The sequence below is a fragment of the Leptonotus elevatus genome, chromosome 15 (genome assembly GCF_054856555.1).
Source record: "Leptonotus elevatus isolate MCC_2025b chromosome 15, RoL_Lele_1.0, whole genome shotgun sequence".
NCBI lineage: Eukaryota > Metazoa > Chordata > Actinopteri > Syngnathiformes > Syngnathidae > Leptonotus > Leptonotus elevatus.
In genome coordinates, this window is record NC_141253.1 from 1,477,638 (window position 1) to 1,492,058 (window position 14,421).

The following is a 14,421-nucleotide window of genomic DNA, read 5'->3' on the forward strand; positions in this document are numbered from 1 at the left end:
CACAATAAGTTAGGTCGTTCGTTAAGGTCACGCGAAAATGGCTAAATCGGATCAATCTTTATGGGTTGCGGTGGCAAGTCCAAACATCTGCACTGCAATATACAGTAGCAGTTCACAAATCTTTTTTTTTTTTTATATAAAATCCATCGTACTCACCACAGATGCTTATTATTATGCTTATTTACAAAACCCATCTTCTGTTGCCAACTCCCTGAAAAATAAATAAGGTCGCATCGACAAGGACGGCCGACCTGATTGCCTTCAACATTGCGTGATTTTTTTAAATGGAATTCACTACCACCTCAACTCAGAAACAGACTCTTTTACGCAATTTAAATCACAACTCCAAACACACCTGTTTAAAACTGTATACCCAACTTATATGTTAAACTTCTGCTCTTCTACTTTACCCCATTTTTATTTTATTTCTTCCTCTCCCAACTTACTGTACGGTGTCCTTGAGTGTTAAGAAAGGCGCCTTTAAATATAATGCATTATTATTATTATTTATTTACTTTGTAATCCACTTGTTTAAGCAAAGGGAATGTGCCTTAAATTGCACTCAGATGTATTTTTCATTACAAAAATAAATAAATAGAACTTTGCCTTCATTTATAATTTTTTTTTTTTAAACACTAGCTTAAAAAACAAACAAAAAAACATTCAAAATGTCCAATATGGGCATTTGGATTTTAGGAACACAACTCCAAGTGCAATATAACATAAGGCAGGATACCTTGTTATTTTATACATGGACCATGTATAAAATAATGATGTATCTTGCCTTATATTGCACTTAAAGTTGTGTTCCTAAATCCGACAAAGTTCTATTTATCTGATTTCATTAGATTGGGGGGGGGGGGGGGGGGGTTTATCTGTGACTTTTGTGATCCGTTGCATCACTAGTTGTTTGGGTCCAAAAACTATGAGGTGGTCAACAACAAAAAGAATTGCAGTATGTCCTAGATTAGATTAGACGGAGACCTTCAAAGTTAATTCAACATCTGAAGTTACACAAAGAACAGTACGTAAGGTAATGTCAGTTGTTTATCGGCTAATCATTGTTACTAGCTGCGTCGTTAATGAGACTGTAAACTCACTGGTAACACATTGCAAACACGGCAATCTGTTGCACCGCTCTGGGTTCACTCTCCGAGTCCCTGACTCCTACTTTGATGCTCACCTCAAATAATATAATTTACGATGTTTGTTAAAATGACTCGAAAGGACTTGAAACTCAAAGTGCAGGACTTGTGAATCGCTTGAGACTTGTCAGTCTTGCCTCGGGACTTGACGGCAAAGACTTGAGACTTACTTATGACTTGCAAAGCAATGACTTACTCCCATCTCTGCTTTCTGCCGCTGCCGGTCGCACATGACGCTCTTCTGCCATGTACTTCCGCAAGCAACTTTAGGTCGACCAATAAAATGAGCGGATTCTGTATCGTCATACTCGGATTGAATGTGCTGTCAGCTCATTGGTCACAGAGCAAGAGGTCCTTGGAACGTTACCGTAAATTGTCACATAAAGGGCACTGTTGTTCATTAATCCCATTGACATTTTAGGGACTATTTTTTACTTTCACGGTATTACGGGACAAAGTGCATCCCTTGACAAGTCAATACGAACGCGCACTTATAGTTCTAAATACGGGACGATTCAGCAATTCAAGGGACGGTTGACAACCCTAGGTATAGTCAAAGCTAGGTAAGATAGTTATGTGGGCATCGTCAAAGCTAGCTAACCTAACTGTTTGCTAAAGTCAAAGCTAGGCTGTGTTTGGTATAGGCAAATTTGGCTAAGCACACTGTGTTGGGTAGCTAGCTAGCTAACTATGTTATAGTCAAAGTTAGCTGCTCTGGACGTGGCAAATAAATCCGTTACCGGGTTGAAAACAAGCCAGCTACCACCCAGTTAGAACCTATCATCACAATGTCCACTTTAATTTGAAAAGCCCATCTTGAAAATGACTTTTTAGTCATTTCTAACATTCGTCCTCTTCTGTTCAGTCACCTGTATTGCAGTGACACTAAATTAGCTCTGATTAACCAATCAGAGGACTAATAATAATCTGTAATGTAATCTGTCTTTGTTCAGATCGATTAAAACATTAATATTTCTACAGTGTGTATGGGTGTCTGACGCCAGCGCTCATGATTCTGGTGGCACTGGGTAGATTTAATTTACCTGGCAACACTTAGAAGCTGAAATCTGATTGGACAATTAAAACAATTAACCCAGAAACAAATGAAAGCTGCATAGCCAAGACAAGGTTAGTCCGTGACAGGATTGAAAATGAGATCTTGACATGAAAAGTCAACATAATCCTTTTTTTCCCCTTATTTTCTTTCAAAGGCGGCAGAAGTGGGACGGTTAACTGCAGTGGCCATATTTGGACGCGCCCTTGGGACAGGGGGGGGGGGGCCCTTATTGTCATCCTCATTAGGACGATGCGATAGGCGTGGAACATGGCCGGTGACAAATGGTGTCACTCGTGTCAGAAGTTAGTTGGCTGTAGGATAAAAAGTGAAAACATAAAATTAAGGCAACATGAAGGTCAACAAAAAGTGGCACAAGGAATATTTTATTCCCCTCAAAAAGAAGAATGTTGCCAAGGGAAAGGAAGTCGGCTTTATCAACAAAGAGCTCACCAGATTTAAGGACTGCAGAGTAAACATACTTGCTGTCGACGTCACGTGAAAAGCGGCTGAGATTTGGTTTTGTTCCTCACGCGTCTCAGCCTGAACATGAAGAAAGCGTCTGAAACAAACAAGACGCCGCCTTCTCTTCGGGGAAGGCCAACAAAGAGCCGCAATACTGTATCCCGGGTAACGCCTGGCATGACAGTAGTTTGACTGGTGGCGCAGAAACTTCAGCAAGATCATTTTCCTTGACGTTACCCCGTGAAAATAACGGCCATCTTCCAAGTTGCGGTACAGTCCCCAAGTCGAGCTCAATGAGTAAAGACCTCCACGGGAGTTCTCCAACTACCCAAGACTTTAGATGCGCAAAAGTCTTACAGGGTTAAAAGGGGGGGGGGGGGGGGGGGGGAGAAAAACACAGCAGGCGGGCATTTAAAATTTCTGATTGATTGGAGAACTTTTGAACATTGCTAAAGAGCCACGAGGGGCACGTATACATAATACGCCTCATTTAAGATGTCTGGGACTAACGAGATCTGTCAAATGCGCTTGAGATGGAGTCAGTCAGTTCAAATTCAGTATAGTGAACGCTTGCTTATTCTTACTTTGCATTTCAGAACAACCGCCACAGGTAAAAATCCACAATCTCGAGAGACCACACACTTGAAACACTCATTAAAACACACTTAAACGTGTTAAAATGCTCAACAATATCATGTAATTGGTCAAATAAACATGTTAGCTGCTCGGCTTACAGAAATTAGCATATTGTAGATGTTATGGTAATTATAAAACATTCAAACAACTGCTGCTACACGCGAAGCCGCAACGCATACAAGCAGTGCGTTCCAAAAAAAAAAGTAGAATTAAACTTGGTTGGTATATTTAACATTGTTCAACCAATGTAAATGAGTGAGTCAAATGAAAATCCGCTAGATTAATGCTAACAATTAGGCAGGCTAATGAATTTAGCATGACGTTCATTTTAAGCCTTCAAACAACTGCTAACGGCGCATAAAACAAGATTCGCAGGCATTCTTGGTGTATATGTGGACAAAACGTAAACACACTTTTAAATTACAAACACGTTTTAACACAATATATTGTAAGACTAATGGATGTCACGAAAATATTGATCAACGTATCAGTGTACTGATAACCGCTATTGTATGTGTTTGCAGTCAAGAAATCTCTTCACTTCATTTATCATCCCACTATATATATATATATCAATAATCATGGCCAAAGATGTAATTTATTAAATAAACCCACAAGTCGTTGCTTTTCTTTGAGGTAAAAACAGGACTGAAGAGGGTTTCTCATTAGAGAAACAAAAACTGTTAGGTTTTGCTGAAATACTTCCTGTTTTCACTCTTCTTCTTTCAAATTTACAGTGTCAAACAGAACAGTGTGCCCTCTAACGGCTGAGAGTGGAATTGCACCCAAAACAAACGGGAGGCAGAACAAAAATAGTGATCAACTGTAAAAACAAAATCTGCGAAATAGCAGCAGTACGATCCCGGAACCCACCATTGTGGGGGTTTGCCCTACTCATATTTTTAGTATTCTAATAAATATTCCTGCTTCATCCACTCAACCATGCCGCCGTACTGGACGGAGTGCGTGCTGCATGATTTTTTGGCTCGCGCGCGCGCGCGTGCAGCGGAAATGGAGGAGAACAGGGTTACTTGTGTAACATGAGCGCCTCGCCAGCGGGCCGCCTCCTGGGCGCCGAAGAGCGCCATCTGCAAGCAAGTCTGCTTCGCCGTTTGTCACGAGGGCATGTTGGAGCAGACTTCGGCTCCGTCTTTAGCAGGATGCTAAATTATTAGCATATGCCATTTTTGTACGGTAAAGAATTCAAGTGTTGTTGTCACAGTTTGTTTGCTTCAATTACAATTGTCATTGTGCCGAACCTTCTGATGTACGCGCCTTGGCCACCCGGGGGCAGTATAATACACACGTACGGCTGTACAGCTGCCCCCAAAAAAAGAAGAAGAAAAAAAGCCGACAACATAGGAAACACAAGGCGTCTGTAAACTTTTGACCGGTGGACATTTTCGCATTTCGCAACTATCCATCTTTTAGCCCCTCATTCCATCGAGAAAACTCTCGGTTCTAATCCCAGACAAAAAGCATGCTTTCCAAAATGTTCTCACACAGCTCATTAAAAGCGCCGCCAGCATTTGTTGTATTCCCACTCGCCGGAGGTCGAACCTGAGCTAGCGGGATTTAGAGCTAAAAATACGCTCGCTAAACATTTCGTCAAGTTGATGAGGGGAAATGACTTTTGGGGGATTTCACATCGGCATCCCTAAATAACCTGTAATAAGTCATGTTCGACAAGATTACTTCTACAAAGCTATTTTCTGATGATATTTTTACCTTTTTTTACTCAAGTATGGCTGCCAGGTACTTCCTCTCCTCATAGGAATGTCTTCAATGTTTTTGCGATACCTGTGCACACCTGAACCCAACACGTTTCCATTTTCCGCCACGACGCGCTCCCAGTCTGAAGGCTATTTGGTCAATGCGGTGGTTGACTTGTTTATCAGGAAAACATTTATATTTATCAGGGGATTTTGATTCTTTAGCGGCGCCAGTGCAATAATCCCACAAATGGGATCCGAGGCCTGATACAAAATTGATGAGGGGCGAGCTGGTTGCTTCTTTTTTTTTTATCCCATGAATATGATCACAGGAAGATAGTGGTGCAGCGTGAGACAATTACCAAACGGAGCAAACGTATCCAGCCGACCATGTGACCTTTTGCACAAGGACAACAGTCTGAAAATGATTTTAATAATATTATTATTATTCTATTATGTTCAAGGAAGACTTTTCAAAAGAAGATCGAAACAATAATAATATCCCGTACCAACCGGTCCAATCGAGAAAATAAATAAAAGCTACTTTCGCGTCACGTCCATTTGTTAGTAAACTGAGCCGAGATCATGTTTATTCCAGCATTCAGAAGAAACTTTTTGCGACATTTTTTTGTTTGGTGTCCCGTGGCACGTCCAATTGTGATCAGAACTGCTTCCACACTCCCACTTATGTAGTCAAAGTACGCCCTCTAGTGGGCTGTGTTGGGCACGTTATGTACAGTCAAAGTACGCCCTCTAGTGGGCTGTGTTGGGCCCGACATTAATAGTGTCAATTTCCTGCTAATCTTTCTGAACAAGTCAATCATCTCAACACTTTCAAAGTTATTGTAAAAGGTTACAACTTTAATCAACATTAAATAAAGTTGAATATCTGGAAAGCTCGCACGTTGGTAATTCCACTATGTCCTTTGCTGACATTTTCATTCATCTTGGAAATTATTTCTTCAAAATAAATAGATGTACTTTTTTTCCAGGGGAAATGAAAAATTCTCTTATAAACAAAAACACAAATTTATTTTCATTTTAAAATGCAAAACCTTTTTCACTTAATCAGGTTTCTTATTCTTCAGAAAGACAGTTTGTGTTTTAAGGCTTTATTTTAAAAAAAAATTGAACTTTTCCCCTCAATTTTGTGACTTTCCAGAATAAAAGAAAAATACTGTTTGTCTTAAACTCTCAGCATTTTTGTTTTTACAAGAAATATGAATTGTACTTTTATTTTTATATGAAAAAAAATCAGCCTTGTGAATTTTTCCTGGTAAGACTAAAACATTGCTTTTGGAAAGATCACCCCCCCCCCCCCCCAACAAATAATCTTCACTTCCAATTTACTCTTGTGTTTTCTCCGAAAAAGTCCCAACTCATGCCTGCAACTTAATTTTAATTTCTATATTTTCCTATACTTGCTCTTCCGTCTATTCCAGCTGTGCATCGCTCCTTTATTTGGTTTCCTGGAGCCGAGATGCTTCGAGTAGCAGAAGAAGTGGGTCAGAATCATCCTTTGAGTGGACCGACGACGTTGCCTGCAGGCGCTGCACGTTTGTTTGTTTATTTAACAGCTATTTTTACACGGGTTGGCCATCTTTGGAAAATGTGCACGGTCAAGTCATTTACATTTTTTTTTATACCTCGTTTTTGCTTTCCATAGGCAAACGTTGCGTTCGGGTTCTCCATCGTTAATGTTGGCGACAATTTTGTGCAATAAAAGATGAGGCCTCTCATTTGAACGTGACACCGGAAGCAAAACTTTGTACGTAAACACGTTTATTCAGCCTGATATAGAATACACATGGAAAAAAATAGTCATAATTCTACTTCCCTTTTTGATTCTTATAACACTTTGATCGCCGGTGATCCAAGGAATTCCACATCATCAAGTGCTACGACCAACCGTGTTTAGGTATTAATATTTTTCCCTTCTTTCAAAAATGATGAGTTAAAAAAAAAAAAAAAAGGAAAAGTACACGCTGTTTAAAAAGACACGGAATGTCGCATCGGAAATGTAAAAAATAAAAATAAATGTGAACAAGAAAAATGATCATTACAACAACATATTTATATATATATATGTAGAAAAGGAAAAAAAAAGTCCCAGAATTGTGTTTTTCCGGACTGCTACAACGCGAATGAGGCATAAAAAGCAAACAAAAACACCTTGGTCCAAAAAAATGACCTGCTTTTCTGTAAACGTGAATTTACACACAAACAAACGTTTCATTAGGATTGCAAAAGAAAAAAAAAAACCTCCAGAAATTGTTAACTTTACAATGAAATAAATTGGGAATGACATGGAATTTACAGCAGTAAACTTAACAAAAAGAAACTCCAAAAAAAATGAATGAAATACAGAATTGAGGTGTATCTCAATAAATAAAAAACAAAAAAAACCATTTTCAGCAGCTCAATTGAAAAAAGTGAAACTTTTAAATTAGATGTTCATTAAACACACACAAAATACTTTTTCAGAAGGCAAAATCTGAACTCACTTCAATGTTAAAAATCAATGTGACTGTTTTCTCCTCAACTTCGGGTTCCTCGCGCTGCGGGAGGCGTGCGGCGTTTTGTCGCCTCAAGATTCAAAGTCTGCCGATTCATTTCGTCAGCTTGTCATTTTATTTAGTGCGTCGCTCGTAGCGCTACGATTTTTGACAAAGAGGGAGATTATGTAATTTTTCTCTTTTTTTTTTCTTTTTTTTTTTTTAAGAGTATGAAATTGATGTTAGTGCACAAGGATAGATGGCAGTAAGAGATAATAGCAACTTGAACAATGTTGGGTTTGTTTGTTTTTCTTGAAAAGTTATGATTTTAGAGATATGATGATTCCACCCTGCAGCAATGTTAGGTTATATAGAAATGTCTTGCAAAATGATGTATGCTATAATGAAGACATTTCTTTTAAAAAAAATTAAAAACAACTTTTCAATTGAGCTACTGTAATAAACATTTTTTTGTACATGTCTATTTCATTTCTTGTGTTAGAATTTAACTAAGAAAAAAAAACATTCAAAAAAGGGTGCTAATAAGAATTTAAAAAAAAAAGATTTCTTCCTCCCATGACTGTTTGTATACGTCATAATGTGCAAAAACGGCCATTAATATTTCCATTCATTCCCGTGGAACGTTTTCAATAAGTGATGATGATGATTATGATGATGATATGAAAGTCATTTCTTGAAATAGCCGATGTGTCGCCCGGGTGATGCGTGTCGAAAGCGCACGACGACAGGGCGGTCCCGTGTTCACGACGCCCAGTTTCAAAGAATAATGGGAGTTCACGGGCAGACTTAAACCCTACAGAGCATGCGTTTTGCCTGCTCGAGTGACGAATAATCCCTACAAACAAACCAACGTGAAAAAGCGTTACAGTGCAGGGGGCCCCTCGCTTTACGGCAATTTGGTTTTTTTTTTTTTTTATTTACCGCCATTTCTTCATCCCAGTAAAAGGACGATTGGGGAAAAAAAGATTCTCATTTGCAGTTCCGACCGCCAACATGAAATGTGTTCCGCTTCTCCGCTGGGGTTGCAGTCATCGGTATTCTGTTCTAAATTTAGAGGTGCGTGTTGGAATGCGTTTTAGGCGTGGAAGGGACAAAAAAAACTGTTTTTATAAGTATCACCAATTTCAGATGGAACAGATGCCTTGCAATTGATTTATTCAAACGAGCAATGCAACAATTAATCAACAATTCATCGAGTATGTAATTAATTGCTTTTGTTAACAAGTCAATCGTTATCTTCTTTTTTTTATTACAAAAAATTAATTTAATAAAACTTGTCCACGCGCTTGGCATTTCAGATTCTCAACAGTAAATCATCTCAAATGTTTGTAGTCCTCCATGAGAGCAAAATTATTTTTATGTTGAAGCAAAAAAAACTTTTCTTTTACTTTGGAAAGCAATGATGAAGATTTGCTGCTTTTTTCACCAAACCACGAACTGAATCATAATTGACTTTTGTTTCTACATTTTATGCACTGTCAATGTTTTATTTTTATAAATGAATCATTATGCAAGCTTTTTTTCTTTTTTAGAGATTCATGCATTAATCGAGAAAATCAACAGATTAATTGATTAAGTATCGGTTGCATTTCCAGGTATCGAGTACTCATGGAGGCTGCTCATACCAATCCATCAATACTTAGGGCAAAATAAATAAATACAAATCTGATATCGAGTACGTGCTTCTTGCCAGTCGTTGGTGTTATACGACGACGGTTTGACACATTGGCAAAATTTCGTCTGCTTAACTCATTCACTGCCATTGACGGCTATAGACGTCAAAAATTCATTTGAACCATTAGTTTAACATTTTTTCCCACTTTTGTTAACAAGAGTATGAAAACCCAGATTGTTTTTATTGTATTAGAACAGATATACAATTTGTGATTAATCATGAGTTAACTGGTGAAGTCATGCGATTAATTAAGACTACAAATTTTAATCGCCTGACGCCCCTAATTTTTAATAATCTTTTCTAAAAAAAATAAAAATAAAAAAAAATAAAAAAACATTAAAAAAATAAAAATGTTTTAAGATTAAAAAATTAGGGGCATCAGGCGATTAAAATTTGTAATCGTAATCAATGGCATGACTTCACTAGTTAACTCACAAATAATCACAAATTTTATATCTGTTTTAAATGTACCCTAAAAAAAAATCTAAGTTTTCATACTCTTATTAACAAAAGTGGAAAACATTTTAAACTAATAGAAATGGTTCCAAATGTATTTTTTAAGTCCATAGCTGTCAATGGCAGAGAATGAGTTAACGTATGTTCCGTTTTATAAAACGTTGCAAATCGAGGACACCCCCTGCAGTTGTGTCATCATCGCACTCATAACGGCACGAAAAAGGGCGGGGATATTTCTTAACATTTAACGAGCCCATCATTAATTAGTTGCTTCCATTTTTCTTTTACAAAGTGCTTTTTTTTTTTCTTCTTCTCTCACATGATAACATCACAAATTTCTTCAACGTTAAGAAAAAGTCAGGCCTGTGTCGGAATTTGAAAAACAAAAACAAAAAAAAAAACATGCTGCAATGAAAAGCCTCCATTTTGGCTCCCGGGGAATGTCAGCTGACCCATCGGCGTGCATTCCGTTCAAATATTTCATCCATCGTTTTAATAGTTGGCCTCTTGCATTTAGAAGCTGTACAAGGACCAGGTGTGTGTGTGTGTGTGTGTGTGTGTGTGTGTGTGTGTGTGTGTGTGTGTGTGTGTGTGCGTGCGTGTACAAGCTCAATGCCAGCCCCTCCCCCGCTTTGTTTTTTTTTCTCACCCGGCCGGCAACCCGAGGCCAGAAGTCCTCCAGTGTTTTTCTGTCCAATGCATGCGAGGGGGCTCACTGGAGTTTTGTTCCGAGCTTTCGTTGTCGGTTCCTGGAAGACGTGAACGAGGCGGCAATGTCAAAAAAAAAGTGTCAGCGCCGCGTTGGCTGCGGCGAGAGCCTTACCTGGCCTCCGAGCGCGTCACCGTGTACTCGAACCATAAAATGTTGGGAATCAGGCTGGTGTCGCGCACCAGGAAGTATTCTGACACAGGCCTGCAAATGGGAGAGAGAAGAGAGAGGAAAAAGGATTTGTGTTGCTGATGTGTGGGACATAATTGCGTCTTGACTTTGAAAAAACCTGAATAAGCCAAATTGGTTGTATTAAAAAAAATATATATAAAAACGCACCCAAAATTTCAAAATTAGGGCTGCAGAAAAGGAATATTTTTACAATCAACTACTCTATCGATTAATCAGATTTCTAAAAATATTTTTTCCTTTATTAACTCATTCACTCCCAGCCATTTTGACTGAAGCAACCCCCTTCGCTCCTGGCTGTTTCACTGGATTTGGACCGATTTTGCAAGGCCCGCAGAATATTGTGTTCTATTGCTATACAAACATGGAACCTCCAAAATAAAGATTAAAGTCTCTTCTTTCAGTCGAAAAAAAAAAAAAAAGTATACTGCTATCAATTTCCGTTTTGAAGAAATTAGTTAAGTTTCATTATTTTTCGCATAACCGCTGTATGCTCTCGCAAATAAAAAAACATAAAACTTTTTGGGACGCTGGTAATATTTAAAATAGAACGTATTCATATATTTATAGGAGAAAATGAGTTATTTTTGTCCACTTGAGGTCACCAAACACACATTCTACTGTAGTATCTGTGACCGAGTGTGTACGGCTTTTAAACAAAGTGGCTGGTGAGTGACGTGGGTGTCAAGGATCGAGAGTGTCGTTGACTAAGCTGTTAACGGACTAATTCATCAGCTGGTTCACAATTTCCATTTCGCCAGTCCGTAATTAACCAAATGCAGATGTTTTATTCCAATTCCATTGATGATCACAAATAATTCTGGATATTTGATAACCGATGTTGTCTATTTTGTTGAAGTGCGACTTAAAGTGAGAATGCCGCATGTGTCTCACCATGCCGCTATTTTGGGGAACAACGGGGTGAGCAGCTCCTGCGTGATGAAGAACCAGACGGCGGCGATGGCGCTGCCCGCCACGCCGCCGTAGAACACCTGGCTCCACGTGTGGTACAGCAGGTACACCCTGGAAAGCGCCAAGGGACAAGCTGCAAATCAATCCGCCGGAAAACGGGGGCGGAGACCTCCGCCAGGGCAGGTCACAAAATGAGTGCTGGATTCAGGGGGCGCGGACCTGCTGTAGGAGACGGCCAAGGCGACGCCCAGCAGGACGATGGACAGGATGTGCCTCCACAGAAGGTCCACGCACCGAGCGTTGTTGGTCTGATGCATTCTGAGGGGCAGAGAAGTTAGTCGAGCGAGAGATGCAGTGCATATAAAAAGTCTTCACACCCTTGTTGAATTTCCAGATTTTGGATACATAAAGAAAATAACATCATTTCAAGATGTTTTCCGCCATTCATGCGAGCTACGATATGCACGAGGAAAGTAAAAATAAACAAATGAGAAAATTCAGTAGCACAAGTTTGCGTTAGGTCTGCAAAATATAGTACTCCACCCAAGCGATTCATCAAGTAATCTGTTTTGCTTGACAAAACAAAAAATGATTATTTTAATTATCAATTATTTTATTGATTAGAGTTGAACAAAAAAAGTTTTGATTTCCAATAATTTATTTAAAAAAAAACGGGACATTTCAAATTGGCAGTGCAGAAAATGCACAAATGTGAATTAAATTGTGATTCAGTTAACATGTCAGAAAATGAGGAATAAATGTCGATTGTTTTCAAAAGTAAAAGCAGATATTGCTTTATTTTGCTTTCGTGGAGGACTCCAGAAATCTCAGAACAATTCATGCGAAGAGGCTGAAATTCCCAAAAGTTAGACAATTTGAAATCAAACAAGGTCACAAAACGATTGATCGATTATCAAATGATCAACTGAATTGATAATTAATTAGTTGTCAATTAATTGTTGCGCCTCTAGCTAAAATAATACAAAATGGATTTGTGTGTAAACCTTTTCTAACCGCACGCATTTGTTTCACGCTCACCTTAAATAAAGAAAAAGAAAGAAGTAAACAACGAAGAACCAGATGAGCTGGGAATGACTGGACGGCATCCCGTAGTCGGTGCTCAGCGTGGAATGAGCCCCTGCGGACAAACCAGCACATCACTCGCCGGACCTCGTTTCAGACAACATCAAATGATTCACTCCGTCTTTTGAGCTCTTTTTTTTTTCTTTTTGGGACCCTTCATAGGACAAAAGGAACCGGAACCGTTAAGGTAGCGTGTGTATTGTTTTGTGTTCGCGTTGTTTGGCATGAGTCTCTTAGTTTTATTTTTATCGAAAAAAGATGGCGGTAGCTTCCTGCACCTGCGCATGGACGCGGCTCTCTGAGTATGTGCTTGAGTATCCAGTTCACGCCCTCGTTGAGGGTGAGTCCACCGAAGAAGGAAATCTGTGAAGACAGGCTGTTAACGATCACTGGCAGCAGTACAAACTCTATTTGGACCAATGAAAATCCACTTGTCTACTGCTGTCATATGAAAAACATCTTGTAAAAAAATTCTAGATTGCCACTAAATGCAATAATGTGGCAACTAAGGACCACAATGAACCTCCTCAATGCACATTAACAAAGTTCCTTGGCACTAAGTTGCCACAAGATGATTTCATATTAGACAGGACTATGGCCTAAGAACAAAAACAGCAAATGGAGGAGCCGAGCAACCAACCTTGACACAGCAAGGGTTCGCTGTAACGCGCAAAATGGAGCACGTGGGCAGTGCCACAGCGCTTCCCACCTACCGTGTGCAGCTCCCGTTTAAAGACGATGAGCGTAACAAAGCCCACAAGGATGGCAATGGGCAGGAGGCTGATGTAGGCGAGCAGGTGTCCCGCCAGGTCATCTGAAATGAGAACGGGAAGATGTTGTCAATTTTAAGTTACCACTATAACAATGATTCCGGAGTAGGGTTAACACACTGCGCTCAGAATGAGTCGCCCTGGTCCCAAATCACTACATAGGGATTTTCAGTGGACAGCTTCTTCTTTTTTTTTATGACTATCAATGTCCACTATATAAAAATTAAATGCAGCTTAACTATTATTAGTGATACTTTCACCTGCTGTGTTTGTGATTTTAGTGGATTTTTTGATAGATGGATAGATAGATTTTGGACACTGACTTTACGTTTGAGAAACACTATCGCTTTACTTTACATTAGTTCTTTAATAAAATATTCAATTTTCAATCCTTTTCACGTTGTTCACTGGGGTTGGAGCTAGCAATGCTAACAGTATCAGGCCAGTGAGCTAGCGTCTGTGTCAGCAACACTACACAAAGGAACAATTCATTAACACGAAACAACACTTTGATGTTCTCTTTTCGCGGTGAAGTAAATGTGCGAGCAGCTCAGGGCGTGAGGTGTGTATTGAATTTGGTTTTGGGAAATAAACGCTGATATCAACTCATCTTAAAAGCTAACTCGCTAGCCTTCATTGTACCCATCGCCACCGAGTGCGCATGCGCGGCGTCTCACAATTTAGCAACCACGGTGACATTCGGCACTTCACGGCTTCGCACAATTTGGCAACCATGGGCGACTGTTGTTTCCATTCACCGAAGACGACACACGAAGGGCGTCAACTGAGTGTCGGTGGTCTGGAGAGAAAACGCCGAGTCGACTTACCCTCGGCGAACTCGACGTGTGTTAGCGATATAGACCGCCATCGAGGTGGCGCCGAGCACTGCTCTTCCAACGCCATCTTACCCGGACACAACTACCCGGCAATCAATGGAAGCACGCCCATCACGCAAGGTCAGCCAATGGCGAACCGCGAAGCACCTTGGCGCTAACCAATCATTCGGCGAGGGAAGCCGCGAGCCGGAAGTCCTTAGAGAAGAATTATTGAATGAACAATGAATAAAGCAAAATACAAAAAATTAAATACAAACACTACG

General features: G+C 39.7%; 1 protein-coding gene across 2 annotated transcripts in view; it reads right to left on the reverse strand.

Moving 5' to 3' along the window:
• The window catches only part of dolpp1 (dolichyldiphosphatase 1), a 62,379-nt gene extending 48,132 nt beyond the window's left edge, over nucleotides 1–14,247 (reverse strand). Inside the window, exons 1-8 of one of the 2 annotated variants that reach the window (XR_015097312.1) lie at nucleotides 14,150–14,240; nucleotides 13,266–13,366; nucleotides 12,831–12,915; nucleotides 12,508–12,607; nucleotides 11,689–11,787; nucleotides 11,452–11,580; nucleotides 10,483–10,572; nucleotides 10,309–10,408 (exon numbers count right to left, since the gene is read on the reverse strand). Coding sequence is in view for 1 of the 2 variants with exons in the window: in XM_086097537.1 (XP_085953663.1) it covers nucleotides 10,372–10,408; nucleotides 10,483–10,572; nucleotides 11,452–11,580; nucleotides 11,689–11,787; nucleotides 12,508–12,607; nucleotides 12,831–12,915; nucleotides 13,266–13,366; nucleotides 14,150–14,225 (717 nt within the window). In the remaining variant the exon portion in view is untranslated. Of the gene's footprint in view, nucleotides 1–9,595; nucleotides 10,409–10,482; nucleotides 10,573–11,451; nucleotides 11,581–11,688; nucleotides 11,788–12,507; nucleotides 12,608–12,830; nucleotides 12,916–13,265; nucleotides 13,367–14,149 lie in introns of those variants that run through there. The other variant, XM_086097537.1, reaches the window with a different exon arrangement.
• Nucleotides 14,248–14,421: the final 174 nt, after the last annotated feature.